The 24,107-nt window shown below is 44.8% G+C and overlaps 3 protein-coding genes across 4 annotated transcripts; 1 reads left to right on the top strand and 2 right to left on the bottom strand.

Annotated features, from left to right (window-relative positions):
- Positions 1,485-19,136, top strand: LOC8055993 (probable monogalactosyldiacylglycerol synthase 1, chloroplastic). 2 transcript variants are annotated; one of them, XM_021452879.1, is made up of 8 exons: positions 1,485-2,118; positions 2,755-2,927; positions 3,788-3,949; positions 4,059-4,200; positions 4,315-4,539; positions 4,881-4,943; positions 5,057-5,131; positions 18,961-19,136. In XM_021452879.1, exons 1-8 carry the CDS (start codon positions 1,591-1,593, stop codon positions 19,093-19,095), a joined length of 1,503 nt encoding a protein of 500 aa, XP_021308554.1. In that variant the 5' UTR covers positions 1,485-1,590; the 3' UTR covers positions 19,096-19,136. The 2 variants fall into 2 exon arrangements, with proteins under 2 accessions (XP_021308554.1, XP_002462401.1); XM_002462356.2 differs by lacking the exon at positions 18,961-19,136 and adding an exon at positions 8,831-9,250 and having other exon boundaries at positions 1,490-2,118.
- On the bottom strand, positions 11,761-14,928 carry LOC8055992 (aspartyl protease family protein At5g10770). The gene is made up of 2 exons (XM_002460188.2): positions 14,011-14,928; positions 11,761-13,273 (listed from the first exon to the last, which is right to left on the bottom strand). The coding sequence occupies exons 1-2, from the start codon at positions 14,213-14,215 to the stop codon at positions 11,940-11,942; spliced, it is 1,539 nt and encodes a 512-aa protein (XP_002460233.1). The 5' UTR covers positions 14,216-14,928; the 3' UTR covers positions 11,761-11,939.
- LOC8055991 (probable folate-biopterin transporter 6) lies at positions 15,985-22,359 on the bottom strand. Its single transcript, XM_002460187.2, has 5 exons — positions 21,694-22,359; positions 20,247-20,506; positions 20,050-20,148; positions 19,471-19,644; positions 15,985-17,164 (listed from the first exon to the last, which is right to left on the bottom strand). The coding sequence occupies exons 1-5, from the start codon at positions 22,079-22,081 to the stop codon at positions 16,541-16,543; spliced, it is 1,545 nt and encodes a 514-aa protein (XP_002460232.2). The 5' UTR covers positions 22,082-22,359; the 3' UTR covers positions 15,985-16,540.

The raw sequence follows: 24,107 nt of genomic DNA, 5'->3' as shown, positions 1-24,107 counted from the left end.
CGGCAAATGTAGTCCCACAACAAGAATCCAAGACCTAGGTCGAGCATCGGTCCATCATCCCTCACCCAATCCTATTTTTCGTCCACGAGTCGGGTGTTCCTCACTCCCACCATTCTTGCCTTTCACGGATGACAGACATGTATAACACGAGTCCAAGGCTCAAAAGGCATAGCAAAGGTCGGTGTTGCATACACGAGCGTGTAGTCTGTCTACTTGCTCTTTAAAATGCTACATATATATAATAACCGACTGTTTTTATCTAATCGCTCATTTATCCCATCTAATTGGCTGTGTAACCCGTTTAAGTGCCCGACTTTTTACCATTAGCAGAATATTGATGAAGGTAGAGTGTTTTCTCCTCCAAAACATCATTGTGGAGCTGCAAAACATTTCATAGCACCATAACAAACATTTTATGGTGTGGATCGCTACTTGACATAACACGCCCAAGCATGGATATCGCCTTTCACATTTCTCAATTTCACAATAGATATACACAATATCCGCTCCATTTAAACTGAATCTCCAACTGATTTTCCATTATGCTTGAACCTTCAAACATATCATCCGTCGGGCCCTAAAATTTGTGCGGTGTGTTATTATAGCGCAATTATTACTTGTCAACGGAACAATAAAATACCAGCTATACTAGTTTTTTTTATAACTTCGGAAGGAGCTGGAGAGGAGGATACTAATCGAGTGCTTGGTTCAGTGTATCCATGTGTCAAAGAATACATCATACCAACTGCTTTGCCATTTGAGCGAAGCTATACTATCATGTATATAAATTTTACAAGGCCACCTATACCTGAGGGAAAAGATGACATACAGCATACGACTTTTTTCTCTCTCACAAACATTATATTAGACGATTAGTCACATGTAACATGACTCGGTTAGTTTTGACTTTACATTGATTTGAGTTTTTGAGTTGTTAGGCTATCTCCAACAGGAGAGCCATTTGGGAACCCAAATCCAAAATGGGTCTCCAACACAATACCTATAGCCTCCAACAGAGGATCCATACAGAAGACCCACTTTGGGTATCAGTAGAGGCATAACCCAAATTTGGGTATCCTCTCTCCTCGAGACCCATTTGCAGAGAGTGTTGTCTTTTAGGTCTTGTTGTTGGAGAAGACTAAAAATAGGTATGGAACCTTTTACCTGTAGCGCTACCCAAAGGACAAATGGGTCTTGTATTTTGGGTGAGGATTGTTTGGAGATAGTCTTAGGTAGAATCTTTATACACTTTCAGGGACCATCTTTTGCCGGGTCAGGATGGGAAAAAACAAAGACCTCGCTGGTCATGATTCGTTAGCCGCCGGAACCCACATCAAATTCACACGCCTTGCCAACCCCACCGGCCACCGACCGGTGGGAAGCCACACGGTGACACGGACACGCACACGCACACGGACCCAAACCCAACACACATCGACGTCGTCGTCGCGAACAAAACCGACGCGCACCCCCCTCCTCCCGGCTGTGTGGCTCACCTTCCCCTCTCCCCCACCTCCACTCCACCACCGCGCCCGCGCGCCCCCGCCCCGCACTCGAATGCCACGAGACTGACCTCTCCTCGTCGCCGCGATGCCCGCGCCGACCGCCGAGCCGGCGCTCCCGGCGGCCTTCCTGTGCGTCCCGTCCCCGCTCCTCTCCGCGCCGCTCCCCGGCGCCGCACTCTCCGTCTCCGCCTCCCCCGCGCCCTCCTCCTCCCACCGTGCCTCCTTCCTCCCGCGCCGCGGGCCCCGAGCGCTCTCCGTCGCCATCTCCGTGCCGGGCCCCACTTCCTCCGCGGCGGCGTCGCGGCTCCACCAGATGTGGGGCGAGTTCGCGCGGTTCGTGCGGCTGCACGGGAACCAAATCGCGCCGCTCGGGTTCGCGTCCCTGGGCGTGGGTCTCGGCGCCGGCGGCGGTGGCGGGGGTAACGCCGGGGATGGGGGAGGAGGAGGGGGCGGAGGGGATGTGGATGGGGTAGGCGAGGTGGAGGAGGCCGCGGCGCGGGCCGAGGCGCCGAAGAAGGTGCTCATCCTCATGAGCGACACGGGCGGCGGTCACCGCGCGTCTGCCGAGGCCATCAAGTCTGCCTTCACCCAGGAGTTCGGCGACGACTATCAGGTGCGGGTTTTGCTGCTCTCTTCGCGCCTGGGATTTACATACACCTGTAGAAGTCGTATTCTAGGACGTGTAGCTTGTACACTCTTACACTTTCACTTGAATTTTTCGCATTCGAAGTTGCCTTATGTTTACACTCACGGCATTTAAGACATTCCACACACTAAGCTGTACGAACTTGGTTGGTGCAATTATCATTAATTTGATTTTGCTGCTGCTTGTTCAGCGTTGAATAAGGTCGTCCTATCCTACCCTACTTATACTTTAGGTTGATGTGCCCACAACAGCAAATTATGGGGAAATCTTTTGCCATGATACTGTCTGTCCGTGCAACCACTACCCTCTTTTGATGCTTTAGCATAATGCTGTACTGATGCAGGCCTTTTATTGGACAAGAAGGATGCCCATTTGTTTGCTTATAGTGGTGCTCATTGGTATCGCCTAGTGACTTGTCAATGTTGGAATGGCTAAATATTCAGTAATGAAGCGACGCATAATTTTTATTATTCATTGCTGTATATATAGGAGAATGGGGGAATTTGAGTAGTTGGTACTTCTCGATTTATGGTGCCAAGTGTCATCTGCATTAATTTAGTTCTTAAATATACAATGAACCAATGACTGATATTCCACTTACAGGTATTTGTCACTGATCTGTGGACCGACCACACTCCATGGCCATTTAATCAACTGCCTAGGAGCTATAGTTTTTTGGTGAAACATGGACCCTTGTGGAAGATGACATACTATGGTACTGCACCACGTGTAATCCATCAACCTCATTTTGCTGCAACATCCACATTCATAGCAAGGTTACTGGCTATATCACAATTTCTATTTTACATTATGGAAGGGTCTCCATAGTTTTCTCGCCACCTTCATGAATTACTAGGCTTGTACATTTGTAATGCAAAATAAGATACATTGTTTTTCATACAATTTTGCTTACCTCAGTGCTTAGACAACAAGATGATTTCCTTGTACAGCTGGTAGCACTGAATAACCACTACGTGATGTATATTAGGAAAATTTGTTATTTATCGTTTTTCATACTTCCTTTCTGTATTTTTCTTTTATCAGAGTGAGGCTTTCACCCCTATTTCCTGCCACATTAGCAGAGTCAAAATCAAAAAATATATTCATGTGCCTGCAGTTTTGGACCTATATTGCCCATCATGAACTAAATCTTGTACTGATTGAAGAACAAAGATAACCACGAAGAACAACAATGAACAACTTTGTATTCCAGATACTCAATCCATCCCAAATTATAAGACGTTTGACTTTTTTGACAATAAGTTTGACCACTCGTCTTATTCGAAAATTTGTGCAAAATATCACTTCTTTTGTCGTGGCTTGGTTTATTAACAAAAATTCTTCAATAATGACTTAAATGTGACTATGTTTACACAAATTTTTTGAATAAGACGAGTGGTCAAACTTAGGGTAAAAAAAGTCAAACGTCTTATAATTTGGGATGGAGTAAGTACCAGACTATATTTGTATCCTAGGGCCTTAATCCTATGACTGCCTGTGATGACTAGCATCAGATGTGTGTAGGATTCTCAAAATCCTGCATAGGAAGTAAACCATGGTTTTCTTACAAATTGTGCTGTTCTGTAGCTAGCTCTGTCTCTCTCCTCTTCTCTGAAATTGCCACTTCTTTATGCAGAGAGGTTGCAAAAGGTCTATTAAAGTACCAACCAGATGTAATTATCAGTGTACACCCTTTAATGCAACATGTGCCCCTCCGAATTCTAAGATCCAAAGGTCTCTTGGATAAGATCCCATTCACAACTGTTATCACGGATCTCAGCACCTGTCACCCAACATGGTATGCTGGCCTCGGTGTTCTGCATAACTCAAATACTTTTGTAGTTTCTTATCAAAATGTGAGACATACACTCTTACAATGAAATAGTTATTCTACTGTTGCCCTTTAGGTTCCATAAGCTTGTCACTAGATGTTACTGTCCATCAACTGAGGTGGAAAAGAGAGCACTAAAAGCTGGTCTGAAGCCCTCACAGATTAAAGTCTATGGCCTCCCGGTTCGACCCTCTTTTGTCAAACCTATTCGGCCGAAGGTACAAAATTTCTTCAGCTACATGCAGTGTAGCATTGTCCTACTGTTTTTTATGAATCTTTTCCATCTTTCAAAACTTATTGATTGTAGTATCTATTGTTATCCTTTTTAATAGGATGAACTGCGAAGAGACTTAGGCATGGATGAAGATCTGCCTGCTGTTTTATTAATGGGTGGGGGTGAAGGGATGGGTCCTATTGAGGCCACTGCTAAAGCGCTTGGTGATTCTCTGTATGATGAAAACCTAGGGGAACCCACTGGTCAAATACTTGTAATTTGTGGGCGTAATAAGAAGCTGGTCAATCGATTGCAGTCGATAAGTTGGAAAGTTCCAGTTCAGGTACTTCCCTTTAAGCTGATTTGTAATATCCAATAAGTTTAACATTACAACTGCCTTACCAGTTTCTTGATGTTGCTTTTTCCTCAGCAAAAGAATTTTTCTTCAACCCTTAACTGCATAGATAACTTAAATGAACTTAAGCCAAGGTACATTGTTTATTGGCTAGTAGCAGTGTATTTTTGAACTTCGAATACATGAGACGAAATACTGCAGCAATGACATCATATGGATATCTTCTTCAAAAAAGTCTCTAACTAAAAGCAGCTCTTATATATCACACCTCTTGGCTCTTGCACATTCAGATTTCTTCATAAATCCTTATTTTTTGTTTAACATAATAGGTGAAAGGCTTTGTTACAAAGATGGAAGAATGTATGGGTGCTTGTGATTGTATCATCACAAAGGTATGCTTTACATTAGCCTCTCATGTTCAAATCATGCAGCTTGTTTTTGAATATGTGATACATGTACATAATTTGTGGTGATGTTGTGATACATGATTTCTGTTGAATTTCAGGCAGGACCTGGTACAATTGCAGAGGCGATGATCCGTGGCTTACCAATTATTCTAAATGGTTATATTGCTGGACAGGTATTTTTCTTTAGCAACTCATTGTAGAGACTGTTTTGTTCCATTATAGTTCTCATGGTGCATTGGTGCTACATATTGGCATCTTGCTCTCCTCAAATATGAGCTATCTGAAGAACATTGAAATTATCCCCTGGATTATTGACTCATTGACCATTTCTTTGTTAAATATCTACGAGAAACAGTCAGTAAAAGCCACACACATAGAAGATTGTTGTACTGTCATATATTCATATACCATATACCATGAGCTCAAGCTTGGCTCAAATCATGGCTAGGGCCTTGTTTAGTTGTGAAAAATTTTGGATTTCGCTACTGTAGCACTTTTGTTTGTTTGTGGCAAATATTGTCCAATTATAGACTAACTAGGCTTAAAAGATTCGTCTCGTAAATTACAGACAAACTATGCAATTAGTTTTTGTTTTCGTCTATATTTAATGCTTCATGCATGTGCCACAAGATTCGATGTGATGGGGAATCTTGAAAAGTTTTTGAATTTCGGGGTGAACTAAACAAGGCCTAGGTTTGTTTAGATGTTTACCCATCCAAAATTTACTTGTCCATGTAAGATCATCATACCTTGACTTCATCTTTGTGGTTCACTCAGTATAACCTATATAAAAGGTATAAGCAACTGTTAATTGCACTGATCCTCTTACCTTGCAACTAGGCCTGTTCACTCACGCTTTTAGCTGGTTTTGTTAATGAAACCAAAACAAACCATCAGATGCCCATTTTGACTGTAAACCAGATGCGATGATGCTGCTAACAACACCTATCGAACCTGACGAAGATGATTGGCACTGCCAATGCTGCCCGTACACCGCCTCCACGTAGTTTGACACTTTGACCCTTCCTACACTCGCCCTCTTCCTTCTCTGTCTCTTTGTCTTCCTCATGACCAAGCAGAATGCCACAATTTGGAAGATCAACAGAAGACTGCCAGAGGCACAAGCGGTGCGAGAAGGAGCAATATGGATGGCTCAAGGATTTCTTCCACTTCCGCCAATTTTCTATCTGTTCTTACCCCATCCCTTACCCTAATTTGTGATTGAACCACTCATGGAGCAAGAAGAGTTCATGGCAACCAGCATGAGAGCCTCTGTGCTGCTGCAACTGCCACGGTGGAAGAAGCACAGGCCCCAGCTTGACTCCAAAGGGCTTGGTCCACTCGACACACACTTGAGGAGATATGCTGGTGGGGGGTTCTCAGCGACATCGATTTTGTACTATCACTGGCAAGAATAGTGCGTTGAGGGTGGCCCTGCCAGAGGTGGAGCCATTGCAAGTTGCCCCCAGCTGCACCATAACTTATGCAGTCATGCAATCAACTACAGACATAGCTGCTACGGCGCTGGTTGCTGATGATCTCCACAGTTTGGCTCTTCTATATGGGTTGGCTGGTCCAAAAAATCTCAAAAAATCCTGAGCTCTGGAGGCTATGGATCGTTTTGCCATGTTTGAGCAGAGCACATACGGATGCGGCAGGGCTCTCTCTGGACTGGATCTTGACCTGGATCACAGCCTGTTTCTTGGTCCATAGCGCTGTCCGCAGTGCACCCACCGGAAGGGTGGCTCTAGCACGTGGGTCAGGGGAAGGTATTTTTCTTTAGCAACTCAGTGTAGGCCTTAGGGGCTGTTCTATTCCATTATTAGTTCTCATGGTGCTGCATCTCGCTCTCCTCAAATATGAGCTGTCTGAAGAACATTGAAATTATTCCCTGGATCATTGACGTATTTGACCATTTCAATGTTAAATATCCAGTAGTAGTGAGTAAAAATCACACAAATAGAAGATTGTTGTACTGACATAGATTCACCATGAGCTCAAGTTTAGCTCCAAATCATCCGCTAGGCTTGTTTAGATGTGTACGTATAAAAAATTTACTTGCCCATGTAAGATTATCATCTCTTGATTTCACTCTTATGGTTCACCAGTTAATTACACTGATACAGGCCTCTTCACTCACGCTTTTAGCCAGTTTTGTTAAGAAACCAAAACAAACCATCAGGTTCAAGTTTGACTGTAAACTGGCTGTGATGAACTAACAACATCCACCGGCACCTACTGAACCCAACAAAGATGATTGGTGCTGCCAATGCTGCCCGTACGCCGCCTCCTGTAGTTTGACCCCTCATACACTGTTGCCATCTTCCTTCTCCGTCTCCCTGTCTTCCTCTCATGACCAAGCAGACTGCCGCAATTTGGAAGATCAACAGAAGACCACAGCACTATGGATGGTTCAAGGATTTGTTGCACTTCCGCAATTTTTTCTCTGATCTTACCAAATCCCTTACCCTAATTTATGATTGAACCACTCATGGAGAGAAAGTTCAGGGCAACCAGCATGAGGAGATACTGCCTGTGGGGGTTCTCAGTGGCATTGATTCTGTACGGTTGCTGGCAAGAATAGTGCGTTAAGGGTGGCCCCTGTCGGAGGTGGAGCCATGGCAATTGGCCCAGCTTCACCATAACTCATGCTACTCACACAATCGACTACGGCTGTAGCTGCCGCAGTGCTGGTGGACATTTTCTTTTTGAGGGTTGCTGGTTGCTGATGATCTCCGCAATTTGGCTCTGCTAGACGGGCTGACTGGTCCAAACTGCAGTCTAGCTAACCCGTATGGAAACTGTTGAGTCGGTTTTGACAGGCTGGTTTCACGGGTTGGATTGGTTGCCACCAAACTATGAACAGGGTTGCTTGTACACTGGTTGGCTGGTCCAAACTGCGGTCTAGATCAACCTGTATGAAAACTGCCGGTAGGCTGGTTTCATGGGTTGGATTGGTTGGCACCAAACCATGAACAGGGTTACTTGTAACTATTTAGGATGGCACTTGAAGGAACCAGCAAAAATAGTTCGCTGTTCAGTTGAGATTGAGAACCAGTCAAATTGACTAAGTTGATTTCTTCAAAGGGGCTCATTCAGGGTCTAAATAACAGTGTACTCTTACTTTTAGGTGAAATAAATGTAGTTTTCCTTCTTACACATGACCGTTGCCAATCATCAAATTCTAAAAATCTTAAATTCAAAGTTAGGCCGTGTTTAATTTCTGAAGGGAAAAATTTTACGACACTGTAGCACTTTTGATTGTTTGTGGTAATTATTGTCCAACCATAGACTAACTAAGCTTAAAAGATTCGTCTTGTAAATTCTGACCAAACTGTGCAATTAGTTTTTTTTTGTCTATATTTAATACTCCGTGCATGCGTCTAAAGAGTCGATGTGACGAGAAATCTTGAAAAAATTTTGGATTTTGGGGTGAAAGTAAACAAGGCCTTAGTGTACTAGCAACCTAAGAGCAAGTATTATAGTACAGCCAGCTGCTGGTTGTAAGATTTTTTTATAGCCTTCTTACAGCCCACTCATATAATGGTTAGCTCATCATTATTAATATATGGCCCACTTGTCTGTCTCACAGGCTTTCTTGATTTTTGTGTCTGAGCCGGCTGTAAGCTTGCAGCCCACTTTTATTCTCTCTCCTCTTCTTTCTCCTCCACCTCAGCATTTAGCTGGCTTACAGCCTGCTATAATACTTGCTCTAAATATTGAAGGCCCATCTACTATTAGCCTTGTATGGCCCACCACGCTCTCTACTTAACAAATATCATTGGCATTAAACTAATGTCGTGACATGAGTATTAATCTTATGCTAAGCATGATATATATTTCATTTTAAAATCGTCTCTTAACTTAAACAGGAAGCTGGCAATGTCCCGTACGTTGTTGAAAATGGATGTGGAAAGTTCTCGAAATCTCCAGAACAGATCGCGAAGATAGTTGCCGACTGGTTCGGCCCAAGGTCAGACGAACTCAGAGTAATGTCCCAGAATGCCCTCAAACTAGCACGACCGGATGCTGTGTTCAAAATCGTCCACGATCTGCACGAGCTCGTTAGGCAAAAATGTTTTGTACCCCAATATGCATGCGCAACATAGAAGGTCGTATCCTCTATTTTGTGTTTACTTCATTTTTTTTTACCCCGATGCGGCACTAGTTGTAGCTGATTGTGAGGATTGCAAATATTGATTGATTTCAAACGTCTCCATAAGAGAAATGAAAAATGTATTTGAGTGCTCTAGTTTAATTTTCCAAAATACTTGTTTGTTTCTGGGACTCAACTGGCTGGTATATTCAGCATAGCACTGTTGTGACTTGTGAGTGCTGTATGCAGATTGGGTTTACGAACTCAATCCCGATGAGATTTCCAATGGATTATTGGACGCCATCGCCATGTGTTTTCCTCGGATCATTAAGGTAACCAGTTCATTTGCACGCATAAATAGTGTGAAGTGAGGCAGTCTAATCCTCGAAATGAGTTGGTAGGATCTGGTCAAAGTCAAACATGGGAGCACTGCCCATCATCAGCCTGCTTACTTGACTGACACTTCCCTGATTCCTGACCCCCCATAACCCAATGGCACTATTCCTGCATGTGGCAAACCTTCTGCGGTCGTGCCCCTCCGATCTGTAGTGTCAGCCAGTCAGGCACACATAACCAACCCCTTTGAAAAATACTACCGCTCCGTCACATCGAATCTTTAGACGCATGCATGAAGTATTAAATATAGACGAAAATAAAAACTAATTGCATAGTTTGGTCGGAATTGATGAGATGAATCTTTTGAGCCTAGTTAGTTTATGATGGGACAATATTTGTCACAAACAAACGAAAGTGCTACAGTACCTGTTTTGTAAAATTTTTTGGAACTAAACAAGGCCTAATACCATACCAGAGTTATCAATTATGGTGGGGAACTTGGCACCGGGTTTGATCTCAAATCTACTAGCCAGCTGAAGGCTGTTTTGGCTCAAAGAATGGATGCGGATGCGGCAGGGCTTGGCCTCTGGACTGGAGTTGTGGCCTGGTTCACAGCCTGGGCCTTGTTTAGTTTACCTCGAAATCCAAAAAGTTTTCAAGATTCCCCGTCACATCGAATCTTGCGGCACATGCATGAAGCATTAAATATAGACGAAAACAAAAACTAATTACACAGTTTGTCTGTAAATCACGAGACGAATCTTTTGATCCTAGTTAGTTCATGATTGGATAATATTTATCAAATAAAAACGAAAGTGCTACAGTAGCGAACTCCAAAATTTTTTCGGAACTAAACAAGGCCCTGTTCCTTGGTCGCTAGCGCTGTCCGCCGCGCACCCACCGAAAGGGCGGGCGGCTCCAGCACGCGGGTCAGGCAGGGGGACACTGTCAGGTCAGGTGAGCTCGTTATGCTTACCGACTGTGCTGCACTGGCTTCACGGATTGTGCGTCCGTGATTGTACTATGCCTGTTTTTCCTTTTTTTTTTCCCTTCTATCTAGGTTTTGTTTTTCTTCTTCACGGATTGCGCGTCTGTTGATAATTCCAGTTAAATGTATATATACTGTTGAAACCGGGAAGTAGGATGAGACCAGCTTGAGCGAGGGTTTCATATATTCTAGACTCCAATACTCGCACCCCGATACATTTTATTTTATTTTACAAAAGTAAATATCGACGTTTACATGCCTTTTCATCCCTGTTTCTATCACTACTATGGTAATCCTTCTGCTAGAATTCGTATCACGTTTTCTACGACTACTATGGTAATATTCTTGCTAGAATTCGTATTATCAGTACAGTTTCATTCTCCGATTTGGGGGTGGGTGTATATAGTCAGAGGCGGAGCCAGACAAAAAACTAAGGGGGGCCAAGATGAGGGTAAGGCTTGGTTCAAGAACTTCTTTCCTTTCAAATACCTATTACTATAATGGTTGAAGCAGGGTTGTTTAAGAAATTTTCAGACCATTGGGGGTGCCATGGCGCCTGCTAGCACCCCCTGGCTACGCCATTGTATATAGTGGATTGAGATTGGAGATTCACCGTTATGACACTGGATTTCTTTGTTTAGATTGATTTTTTTTTTGGATTTTAACACTGTACCATTTTCGTTTGTATTTGATAATTATTTGTCTAACCATGGACTAACTAGGTTCAAAAGATTTATCTTGCAAATTACAGACAAACTGTGTAATTAATTTTTTTTATCTATATTTAATGTTCTATATATATATATATATATATATATATATATATATATGTGCCGCAAGATTTGATGTCTTGCGAATTTTAAAATGTTTTTGGATTTTAGAGTAAATAAAGCCTATGCCGTACCGATTCGCGGATAACCATCGCGTGACATGACATGATCTGTATTCTGTAGCAACACATTCCTCTCCACAGTGCTTGTATATTCCCTGTGTGCTGTTTTCTTGCGCGTGTCTTCAAATGCAAAGGCCGTGGAGGACCTCGGCCCTCCACGTCTGAATTCTGGTCACTAAAGGACCGGCATGACCACCTGATCTCCTTTTTCAGTCGTGATAAGAAAACTTTATAATACCGCATCTTTCTCCCATGTGGCCGTCGACGTGCCTTGTACACTTATACTAATTCATAGAACAGATGGAAATTGGAGTTCTCACAATCTCTATCTGTTTCACTAATCTCTTTTGTGGCAGCAGCCAGCAGGTTGTATGGACATTCTGTTTGTATTAACTATAGATTGGATAAAACTAAACGCAGAATTCCACTGGTTCCCTGCAATGCAAATTGATCCCAGATGAAGCACGGGGAACTGGCAGGAAAACAGAAAAAAAACAACAACCGTGAGTGCTTGTTCATTTGCCAACAACTAAACACTGTATTACCATTTGCCAATCACCAGAGGTAATCTCAGAAACAAATCTGCAAGTATAAAGATATTCACATATATAGCCCATGGCTGCTGCCCCTGCCCCCATGCCCATGCATCCAGTCTCAGTCCCAGTCAAGTCAAATATAACCACACGTCTCCTGTGCAAAACCAACCTGAGAGCCCGAGGTGTCAAAGATGACCCTCAGGTTCTTCTGCTGGTAGTTGCCGATGATGTTGGTCTCGTACTCGGATTTCAGGGGCGCCATGGCGAGGCACACCTGCGAGGAGTCGCTGCTGACGAAGTAGAGCACGCCGCCGGAGTCCACCTCCACCTCCACGCCGCCGTCGAACACGAGCTTCAGGCTGGGCACCTGGACCTCCCTGAGCCCGGTCATGTTGAAGCACGTGTCGAGGATGGAGAACCCCGGAGCCTGCGGGTACTCTGCGAACTGGCTCAGGAACTCGGCCTTGACGGCGTTGTAGATCGACGGCACGAGGCTCGTGATCACGGTGCCGGAGTCGATGATGGCCTTGCCGCCGCCGCCGCCGGACGAGAAGCCCGAGGATTCCACCTCCTGGCCGCCGACCGTGATCCCGGTCAGGTTCACGAAGTAGAAGGGACCTTGGAGAGGGTCGGACACCATGGAGGCGTACACGATCGGTGTCGAGTTCCGGTACACCGACGAGTCGTCGCCGATGACGAGGGACCCCGACGAGTCGGACTCCTTGAGCGGGAGGCAGTAGGAGAAGACGCCGCCGAACTGGTCCATGGTCTGGGAGACGAGCGAGAGCTGGCTCCGGCCGAGCCCCATGAGGCCCGACGTGCCGCCGAACGGCGGGCCCTGGTTGCTGGTGCCGCAGCCGAACACGAAGCCGTCGATGACCTCCCCGGCCAGGCTCAGCCTGTCGTGCGCCAGCACGCCGCGGGAGTAGGAGCCGTCGCGGTAGCTGAGCGTGTAGCTGCAGGCCGCCGCCGACTGGTCCTGGCCCTGGCACGCCGCGGCGCCGCCCGACGTGCCGCCCGTGGCCAGCTGCAGCGCGTCGCAGGAGGAGGAGTTGCAGGGCACGGCGGCGTAGGACGGCGACGAGGACGGGTCGAAGAGCGGGTCCTGCTGGTCGTGGCACGACTCGCACGGCGCGCACTGCACCCAGGTGAGCTCGCTGGCCGTGTCCACGATCACCGTGGCCTCGCCGCCGCCCAGCCCGACGGTGGCCACGTAGTTGAGCGTCCGGAGCTTGGCGCCCGAGGTGACGGGCACCTGCGCCTTGGACGCGGCCACCGCCACCGCCACCTCGGCCGACGAGGTGATCATCAGCCGCCTGTACCTGTCGATGCGCCGTTGCAGCGACGACACGCGCGCGGCGTCGGTGGACAGGAGGCCGTCCACCTCCTCCTCCCTGCTACTGGCCGGCGGCGCGGAGCTGAAGCTGCGGTGCCTGAGCTCGAGCACCGTGGCGCCACCCACGGCTCCTGGACGTACGTCGCAAACATACAAAACCGACAGTGGACACACACACACACACACCGTGAGGATGAGACGGTGAAGTCAGGGAAGCTGAGAAATTGCGTGACGGCGTGGTGTCACTCACCACCACCTACCACATGGAATGGAAATCTAGTAATTTACTATTCTGATAGTTGTTTATGTAATCCACGCACATCAAAAAGTACTTGGGACGTGCTACTTCTGGCAGTGGCAGCAGAGCCCTGACCCCGAAAAACTGAAAAAACACCATGGAAATCGCATTGCCAGCCATTCCTCGCGCAGTCAGTCCCACCATATCCATGGCAAGACGAGCGAGCTCGCTCGGTCGCTCTTTCTGATTGCCGCTTTCCAAATAAGCTCTCTTTTTTGCCCCCCACCTTCTAATATTAGCATTTGCAGAGTTTCCAAATCCAATACATTTGCTTCCAGAACGGAAGTGAGCCGAGTCAGTCGGCAACCGCTTCACCAGGAACAGAAAAAAAAACAATCTATGGTTATGAACAGAGGCAGTCAGGCAGATGGCCATTGCTGGTGCTGCTGGCAGAAGCATGTGCATTGGGACGGACTGGCACTGGCTGAAACCATTATTTTCTGGTGTCCGGTGTCCCCCCGAAGGCCGCAACCCCAAGCCGGCCATTGATTCCTCTTGTTTCCATTCCATCCAAGAACACCGGAGAAACCGGGCAGCAGGGAGATGGAACGGAGAAAGAGAAAAACTTACTTGACCTCAGGTGGTGCGGGTGCCTCTGCCTCCCCTGCCGCAAGGCTCTCCTGCTGAGGTGGTGCTGGTGCCGGTGCCGGCTCCCGTCCTCCTCAAGGTGAAGGCAATGCACGCCGCCGCCATTACCACCTGCTGCTGCGGTGGCGGCGGCGGCGGCGAGGAGGAGCAGCAGCAGGAGCGCAGCAGTGCAAGCTCCCCATGCCATTACTCGCTCCGCTAGCCGCTCGGCTCCAGCTCACTCACTCACAGGAGGGAGGAGAGGGGAGAGAGAGGCCAGGCAGGAGGAGCGAGGAGGAAGAGGGGGGGGGGGGAAGATTCTTGATGGCGTGAGCAAGTGAGAGGAGGGAGGCTTGTTGCGGCGCATGGGAACAAAGGCGCAGCAGCTGGCGGCTGGCCGTCGGGTCGGGGGTGGTGGTGGTGTACCTGTACTCGCTAGCTGTGGCCTTTGTGTGGGTGAGGAGAGGAATTATTGGGGGCGGGGCTTCACATGCATGTCCTCTTGCTTGGCCGCAGCACCAGACAGTGCTCACAGCGCAGCTCACACACGCACGCCACACGGCCCTTCTCTCTCATCTCTCGCTCACTCCTAGACGTACTCTCTATTCCCTCTGTTCTCTCTCCTTAATCCTCCTCTCTTTCTGAGCTGAGCTGGTGGAGCCGGCCGGCCCCTCGGTGCTGACACGTTTTCTTTATTGCTAGCAGTAGCAGTAGACATGGAGGAGGGAGGAAGAGTATCTCGTGGTGAGGAAAAAGAGGCGGGCGGGGGATCGGAGTTTTAGTCGTCGTCAGAGTGCGTGGGTGGACGCATTGAAAACCGGGCGTAAGTGACATTAATGTCTGCGTCAGGAAGGGCGAGGCGCGACGGGGGCGAGGGGTTCAGCGACGCAGCCTTGCCTTGCCTTGCCTTTGTCCGGCGCACACTGTAGCACGGCCGAGAAGAAGATGCCAAGAGGAGGAAGACGACCCCCGACCCCGACACAGGCCGTGCCGCCGTCCGCGTTGCACTGCACTGCAGTACTTGGAGTAGGATTGATGCGCGCGTAAATTGGGGGGGGGGGTTCCGAACGAGCAAGCAAAGCAAATGGAATTGAAGGAACAGTGCGTGCGTGGCGAGACGAGACGAGACGAACCTCTCGATCGCACGCACGCACGCATGTGATGCTCGGGACGAGTCTGAGTCTGGTCTGGTAGACTGGTACTCTGGTGTAACAACACATTGGGCGAATCGATCGCCATGTGAGAAGAGTAATTGGGGGATTGGGATGGGATTGATCGCTGGATCTGTCCGCTCTACTACTCTACTTGGTTCTGGTTCTGGCCGTAATACAACAACAACTCGCGCATGACGACATGACACTGCAACTCTGCAACGCAAGAGACCGGCCGGTCTCAACAAAGTCCAAAAATGCTCCAAACACCACCCGCTGTGATCATCATGAATGTGATCATGCATGCAGCCATTCTTCTTGTCAACAACGCAAATTCTTTTCCGGTTTCCATATGGACTGTGTCTGTCCTGATTTGGATCAGTTTCGGGATTCTTAGAAACCAGTTTTTGCCTCTAGTTTCTAAAACTTAGATTACGAGCAAAAACTAGTAGGGGTGTTTGAATCCCCTAGTTTTTAAAGAATCTAATTTTATTCATTGTTTTATGAGTCACAAGAAACTGATAAAAACTAGTATCAACAGGTTCCTTGATTTTTAAGAATCTGACGAAAATTGACAGCAAAAACTGGTATGTTTGGATTCCGCCTAGTTTCCAAAAGCCAGATTGTTAAAAACTAGCAAAAGCTGGAGAGATCTAAACATGGCCATAATACTGCATTCAGAATGTAGTTTAAAAATATAAGAAAACTATGTTTTCATTTGTCACGAAAAGTAATTTTTAGAACTTTGTTAATGTATTATAGACCTATGAATATATGCTAATAGAAAAATAATGATCAATGTCCCCTCTCGTCAAAGACAGAAATAAAAAGTGAAAAGGATCAAGTATTTTTATTTACTTTACTGTGTACATGTTACATTCGTCGCAAAAGAAAAAGGGTGTACATGTTACTTCGACGTTGAGAAATTTCCTGCTCCTTTCGTCGAAACAAATTGAATTTCTTGCTCCTTTCGTGGAAAACAAATAGAGGAGACAAAAAGAAAGAAAAAAAAAAGAAGAAGAAGAAGAAGAAGAAGAAGAAGAAGAAGAAGAAGAAGAAGAAGAAGAAGAAGAAGAAGAAGAAGAAGAAGAAGAAGAAGAAACGTAGCTGTAATTGGGCTAACAACTTGTGAAAACTGCTTCCGGATGCAAAGTGTAGTGTAGGAATCCTGATTTGAAGAACTGTTCTCGACAAGAGGCGAGAGTCCATCGTGCGTAACAGCAAGCAGCATGTGCCATGTGTGCGACGCGAGATCGATGCTCGATGTGGAATCGAGGATGCTAGAGTATGTGCTGTTTGACAGGAGCGAAAGTAACGATGCTCAAGATCATCCAGTGGATCAGTCAATCTCTTTTTGTATACGATAACGTGTTGGATCATTATTATACATCGTCGTCGTCAGTGTGTGAAGTGAGCATCGCCAGCTGCAGCCTCTCTTCGTCCTCGTCGTCGGCCACACTAGCCGGCGAGCTCACCAGCACCAGACCGAGCTCGCTTGGCACCAGCAGCACGTCTGTCTGCCCCGCGGCGGGCACGAGGCCGATGGCGGCGAGCGTGGCGAGCCTGAGCACGTTCCTGAGCAGCACGGCGAGCCAGAGGCGGCCGAAGTCGGTCCTGGTCACCCGCAGCGCGCGCAGCGCCGCCGCGCCGCCGGCCTTGGCCGCCAGCGCGCCGAGGCTGTCGATGCACATGAGCAGCGCGAAGAAGGTGCCCTCCATGCCCGGCGGGCACAGCCTGGTGCTCAGCACCATCATCGGCATCAGGCGGACGCGGCCCACCACGCGGGACACGCACTCCTCCAGGGTCACGAACGCCGCGTCGGGGACGCCCAGCGCCAGGTTCCACCGGAGCACGAAGGTGAGGTCCAGGAGCCCCGACACGCCGTACAGCAGCTGCGCGTACAGGAGGATGCTCCGGAACGGGTAGTCCTTGAGCCACTTGTGGTAGACGACGACGCCCAGCATGGACGCCACCGCGCCGATGGCGTGGACCAGCCCGACGAATTCCTGCATCCATGGAGATGGAGGTGGGGGTGAAACAATGATTTTTCATGCATCTGTTGTATTGTTCTCATGACAGTGATGCCCTAATAATGTTCTGTTTGGCATTTGCAGAGTGTTTTTTTTTCCCACCAAGAGCACTTGGTTTTTGGAAGTTTTTGTTTGTTCATTCAAGATTCAAAACTTTTCTTTTGAAGAATCATGACAGAGTCGTCATATTTAATTGGTGCTAAAAGACTCTCATAACTTACTGTCTATACTGGGTACTTTACTGCACAGAACATTTCTACAGAGCAACCCAGACTTGATTAACATTCGAGGCTAAAATAAGAAGAAAGAAATTTTGAAAAAACATAGGATAATGTAGTTTACCAGTTCATCATAGGCATCTGTTAGGGACATTCAGGACAGCATTATTGAGCAAGCAATATTGGTGGGACCACACGAGGGCAGCTTTTTTATCTGGGTTTCTTTCAGTTCGATCTTGCTTTTGTTAGTTTCAGTTTACTTTAGTGATTGGTGTTGTACCTAGGCCTGTTTCGATATCCCCACCTAAACTTTAAACTTTAGTCACCTAAATTAGGCCTAGGTATCCAAACATGTGAACTAAAAGTTTTTTTTTTTTTGACAAAGGGCAAACAATTCATTAGCAGCATCTTGCTGCAATAATCCTAAAAGGTTCATAGGATACACATTGCAGCGCCAACTGTGAGGGGCAGCTGCATCCATGAGAGGCGTTTGAACAAGATACATTAACTGAGTTACAAAGATCTTTAGAGGATCTAAATGCTTGATTGGCTAAAATGTGAGCTGTGGCGTTCATATCTCTTTGAACTTTGAGCACCTGGATTCTTCTATTGGCCACTGAAGATAAGAATCTTTCAGTGAAAGGCTTGACATCCCAATGAGGTGGATTTCGGAGATCAGGACCATTGAGATAGGTCACTAGAAGCTGGCTGTCAGTGAGATAAGAAATTTCCTCAATCTGAAGCATAGTGGAGACCAAGGCTGCAAGAGCCAAGGCAGCCGCCTCTGCCATGATGACTGAGGTGGTGTTGTTGATTAGCGCCTTGATATACAACTTGAGGTTACGGCTTGAATCTAGGATGAAGAACTAAAAGTTAACTAGACTTTAGTTCCTACTAGAACTAACCATTAGTCCATTAGTTGACAAATGTAGACTAAAGTGGACTAAAAGGTAGCCATGAGTCTACTCTTAGTCCATGTATCCAAACACACTAGACTAAAGATGGTATACACTAAACTTCAGTACAACTAAATTTTAGTCCACCTAACTTTAGTTTTAGGTGATCCAAACAAGGTTTTGATACTTTCCTCTCAATCTCTCATGCCCTTTTGGCGTTATAAGGATAGAGATGAAGCATTGCATTCGGAGATTAAAAGGTGGGAAGCAAGGAATTTAGATGAAAAGTGAAGATGATCATATGTCATGTCGACCTCATACCCACCTCACATGTATGACCACAGTAATTACAGCATCAACCTAACCATTTGTGAGGATCCGGCATGTCTACAATTGACTTGCAGTTAAAGACACAATGGGTTGCTGGCGGTACAAAACAACAAATATGGCTTCCCTATACAGAATATGTTCACTAATATGAATCGCAGATTCAAAGTGAGCCTAACTCAACTAGTTGGATGGTACTTGTAGTCATGCATCTAACCACCTAGGTCCGCCTTCATCTTCAACTCGAATTCGGGTGCCTATTTTGTTCTTAATTAATGAAAAAACCATCTAGTTCCTCATAGGTTGGTCTCATTTTATTTTTTAACTGCAGATCCATTTTTCAGAACAGACCGCATCTTTGGGTCATCCATGCCACAGACTTCAGATCGTGCAGGACCAGGCCATTATGATGCAGGGCAGTACAAAACAACAAATATGGCTTCCCTACACAGAATATGTTCACTAATATGAATCGCAGATTCAAAGTGAGCCTAACTCAACTAGTTGGATGGTACTTGTAGTCATGCATCTAACCACCTAGGTCCGCCTTCATCTTCAACTCGAATTCGGGTGCCTATTTTGTTCTTAATTAATGAAAAAACCATCTAGTTCCTCATAGGTTGGTCTCATTTTATTTTTTAACTGCAGATCCATTTTTCAGAACAGACCGCATCTTTGGGTCATCCATGCCACAGACTTCAGATCGTGCAGGACCAGGCCATTATGATGCAGATCAAGATTAACATTGTTCTGTTCTCGAAAAGAAAGATTTACTATTGCTCTGTTCAACAGATCTACTGATTAGCAATCACATCAAGCAGGCAAGGAAACAGACTTTTACCTGTGAAAATCCAGGATTAGGTGGTGTCTTGTTAGTATACCAGTAGAATTGCCCCTCATGGGTGCTGATACTCAGAGCCAGCGAAAGGAACATGTAAAGAGATGGTTTCCACACTACTGGATACCTTATAGTCCGAACCATTCCTTTCACTGCGCCACTAACCTTGTTCAAAACCTGCATTTCATTAGCATATCAGTGAGAAATCAAGTTATTCTGTATTCTTCATGTTTCTTTCATCACTACGACGTTGTGTACATGAATTCTTGTCCCCACTCACCCATCCACATACATATGCATCGCCACTCTCTTCAGTTAACTTGCTAGGTTCACTTCTGGTTCAACAGAGAATTCATTAATTTATTTAACGATTACCTGAAGAATTTCAATTTCTGAAGCATCAGAATTATTTTATTCTAAAACTTTACTAGGATAGTATTCTGGAAGAATAATGTAGAATAACACAATTCAGCTTGGACAAACCAAGCCGCATGAGATGGTGCCAGATAGAACATCATATTTGATATAATGAAGTAGTAATATGATCATAACTAAATGGTGAAAGATTGCTCATCAACATACCTTCTCTTTAACATTATGTTGACGTGCTTTCAGTTCATATATGAAAAATCCAAGGAAAACCACTGTGGCAGGAGCTATAGCCATAACACCTAACGCACCCTACATTTAAGCCAAAAGTCATTAAACATATAATTTCTCACTGAACCAACAGACATGGATGAAACTTAGCAAAATAGAGCATTTGGACAGAAATTGACCTGTGCTCCAAGATGATGGACAAACATGCCACTTGTAGCATACCCAACAAGTGCACCTAGAGATGATGAAAATGCACAAAGGCTCTGCATGTCTGGAGCCAGCGCCGGCTTATCAATACTATTCTTTGCAATGCAAGCATCTATTGTTACATCAGCAATGGCGACTGCTGTTGAGATTCCCACCAAGCAAAGTACAGCAGAACTCACTGGCAATCCAACAGTTATTGCAACAATAGCAGCTGAAACCGTTCCAAGTATTCCTACCATCATGAAAAGTAAACAAGGATTTATCAGTGAAGCCTACAGTTGCTATGTGCCAGTAGGGAACCTTGCCATTTCCCATAAGAAATGTCTACAGTTGCTACAACTATTGATCTCTCTGACAAATCATAACTCCTACAGTCCCATGTATTTGGTTAAAATAAACCAAATATGCACTTATAACCTGTAATCTACTAAATATCTTTGGAGTCATAATAAAGCAATAGTATTAACAATCATCTTTGCATTTGTCTCCTATTTTCACCGTACAACCATGCTACTAGAAGAGAATGTAAAAAAACTAACTCCAATTAAATTTTATGGCATCGTATGTTACAGTCACGTCATTCTGAGAATTGGTATCTGAAAATAAAACCTTACTGCCGACCGGGGAGGGGGGATTCCCTCACAAAAAGGGGAGATTGGGTGCGATTGGGGGGGGGGGGGGGGGTGGGGTCAGAAGCCAAGAGTTTAGGTGTAGCTTGCGTACACTCTAATTAATAGCAGGATAATAACACCCAAATAAATTGAATAGGTACAAATTACACAGATGAATACTCACACGGAGTGACGGAGCTTTTCAAAATTGTAGGCATGGAAAGAAGACTCTACTACACACAACTATAGATAAGACTTAGATTGGAAACATGAAAACTGTTCTGAAAATGGTAAACAAGCTGAAAGTGACATGTACTAAATAATCTTACCCCAAAAGGAGGCAAACACTACCTCACTCATAATTTTTCACCGACTAATTAAGATCAACATTCAATAAACAATGCACACACTGCCAAGGATTCAAACCTACTCCACAATGGTATGTCACAGTCGAAACACTCTCATCCACATTTACAAAATCCCTTTCAGACTCACAAAGGCCACATCCAGCAATGGTTAAGCTGAATTAGAGCCATGTTTTTCAGCAACCACCACAGCAATGGTCAAGCCGTTATTTATCAAGAGCATAAACAATTGTAACCAATTAACATATCCAAATCCAAAAGGGCCCTAACAGTAAGCATTGGTAAATCCTTGTGGGGAAAATGAAATCTGTTTATACGCAGGCATATAACTGAAATTAATACCTACTACATAACGATGGCAACAGATAAAAAAGATGGCTTTGAAGACGAATCCTTTGAAAAAAAAAATGCCTTGAGGATTGATTCCCGGCCGGCCGGCTGACCTGAGAAGAGGAAGTACGGGCGGCGGCGGTACCCGCAGACGGGAAAGACGTCGGTCATGATCCCCCAGAGCGGCTTGAGCACCCATGGAATGAAGAAGAAGACGGAGAGGAACTGCACAGTGGCCGGTTGCAACCGCTGCACGTCCTTCCAGTAGTAGTCCGACGCCACTCGGAAGAAGGAGCCGGCGAAGCCCTGGCTGAGGCCGTACACCAGCACCACCCCAGCCACGAACGTCGCGCCCAGCTCCCGGCACAGCATCCGCATCCACCGCACCGGCTTCAGCACGGCCGCCGCCCAGTCGCGCTCCCCGCCGCTTGGCCGCGCCCCCGACGTCGGGTCCTGGCCGACGAGGCTATCCGCGTCCATGGCGGCGTCATCTTCCAGCATGGTTCTTTTCTTGCCTTCTTGGATTCTTGACCGGTGCCTAAGCTCCCTTCCCTTCTTGATGGTTTCTTGCTAGGCGAGTTCTGGAGCAATGCGCGTTCGTGCTCAGATGCAAATGGGGTTGGATTTAAGAATTTGAAGCGAGCTTGACATCTGAGATTAGTTTATGGAGCTCGTGGGGGATGGAGATGGAGTGGACTGGGGAAGACTTGAAGGCTGGGAAGGTGAAGTTGAGAGCTGACCTGCTGACCAGCAGATCGGGAGAAGGCGTTGACAAATTGGTGGAAACCAACAAATGTAGCGAGACCAATAAATGTAGCGAGACCAAATTTACATGAAAGAATATCGATATTTATAACACCAAATAGTTAGAATATAAAGATATATATCATGATAAATTTAACAATATTTATTTAGCAAATATTAGTAATTTTTTATATATAAATTTGGTTAAATTTGAAATAATTTGACTATAGGACAAATCTAAAATATGACTTTTTTTAGGATGGATGGACGTTAGAGTGCTAAAAAATCAAATACTAACATGTATTATAATTTCATTTGTCCATATAAGTAAATATAAATAGTATAATTTCACATGCTATTTCTGCAGCAACACGCAGAATATTTTTCTAGTTTCTAAAATATTAATTCTTTTGTTGTCTTCATATTCTCTCTGTTCATTCATCTTTATCGTTTTAGCTTTTGGCATAATGACCAAGGAGCAGAGCAAAAATACTTAGTTTGTATTTAATCATCGCAAACTGAGGCAAGGAATAATCAATAAACAACAGAGTGAAGACAAGCGGTAGCTAATGAGCAGTAAAAAAGATAATAAAATATAGGTAAATCACAAGCGAGATTTTTGAATAAATTTTTTTTACTTAGACGAAAGAAATAAATAAATGGAGGGAGTATTTTCTAAGCGAGGAGGCGTCACTTTAACTAGTAAATTGGGCTGTAATCCAATTTGCGACAGAAACAAAACTTCAACTATTGCACTAGTTGGGCCTGCTCGAATAAGGTACCATTTTGTTTTTGAGGCTAAATGGCCTACTTTGATTGGATAGGACACGTCATTAAACATTTTTATATGGGCTAAACTGGGCTTCCAAGGCATATGTACGCTAAGATGATTAAAACTGAGAAGAAGATAACTTCTTTATCCGTATATATTTTCTTCAATTTATGCAACATGATTATTTACTCCCTCTTGCTGGTTTTATCCTAAATCAAACCAATTTAAATTTGACTTAATTTATAGGAAAATACATCAATGCTGATGGCATCAAATAGGTCAAATATGAAAATATATTTTATGAGAAATCTAATATTTATTTGGTATCATAAATTATATTTTTATAAATTTAATCAAAATTAAAATGATTTAGCTTATGACAAATCTAAACCATTAGGTTCTATTTTGATACAAAGTATTTTTAAAGTATTAGAGAAATACTATAGTTTTATAAATACTTTGGTGTTTAAAAGCTACTAGGTGTTTAGATACAACAAATCTTGAGAAACCATAGTTTTGTAAAAAACTATAGCCTTTTTTGAGTTTTAGAAACTTCGCTCATGATCTTTTTAATTCTAAACCATATATAATTTTGTATGTTAGCTTATAAAACTGTAGTTTTATGATACTTCAGTTTTTGAAAACTATGTCATCCAAAGAAGTCCTCAAAGGTAAGTCAGATGGTTGTAACATAAATCAAGGTGAGCATGCTTTAGTTGAACTACATTTGTCCACTAATCTTGCTATTAGAGCAATCAATCGTGAAACCAGTTACTGATTTTCCTTTATTACACTTTGATATGATTAATGTTCCTTGTGACAAAGAAGAGTTAGTGTGATAATGCATCACTTATATCCATACCACAACTCGTGAACAAAGCAAAAAAATCTGAATCGATGAGTGTTGAATTCAAGTATATTTTTCATATTGTAAATGAAAATGAACAAGCTGAACTGTTGCCATCTTTACACACAATAGGGTACATTGAATTCCATGATCTTTGTGACCTT

This window comes from Sorghum bicolor, chromosome 2, assembly GCF_000003195.3.
Source record: "Sorghum bicolor cultivar BTx623 chromosome 2, Sorghum_bicolor_NCBIv3, whole genome shotgun sequence".
Taxonomy (NCBI): Eukaryota; Viridiplantae; Streptophyta; class Magnoliopsida; order Poales; family Poaceae; genus Sorghum; species Sorghum bicolor.
Note: the sequence above shows the minus strand (reverse complement) of the source record. Positions and strands in the feature narration are given on the sequence as shown.

Excerpts from the sequence above, each read along its gene's own strand:
- LOC8055993 (XM_002462356.2), top strand. The coding sequence starts at position 1,591 with ATGCCCGCGCCGACCGCCGAGCCGGCGCTCCCGGCGGCCTTCCTGTGC. Across the intron at positions 2,119-2,754 it reads AGTTCGGCGACGACTATCAG|GTATTTGTCACTGATCTGTG; the intron begins GTGCGGGTTTTG and ends TTCCACTTACAG. Across the intron at positions 4,201-4,314 it reads TCAAACCTATTCGGCCGAAG|GATGAACTGCGAAGAGACTT; the intron begins GTACAAAATTTC and ends CCTTTTTAATAG.
- LOC8055992 (XM_002460188.2), bottom strand. The coding sequence starts at position 14,215 with ATGGCATGGGGAGCTTGCACTGCTGCGCTCCTGCTGCTGCTCCTCCTC. Across the intron at positions 13,274-14,010 it reads CCCGCACCACCTGAGGTCAA|GAGCCGTGGGTGGCGCCACG; the intron begins GTAAGTTTTTCT and ends ACGTACGTCCAG.
- LOC8055991 (XM_002460187.2), bottom strand. The coding sequence starts at position 22,081 with ATGCTGGAAGATGACGCCGCCATGGACGCGGATAGCCTCGTCGGCCAG. Across the intron at positions 19,645-20,049 it reads AACATAATGTTAAAGAGAAG|GTTTTGAACAAGGTTAGTGG; the intron begins GTATGTTGATGA and ends AATGAAATGCAG. Across the intron at positions 17,165-19,470 it reads CTAATCCTGGATTTTCACAG|GAATTCGTCGGGCTGGTCCA; the intron begins GTAAAAGTCTGT and ends CCATGGATGCAG.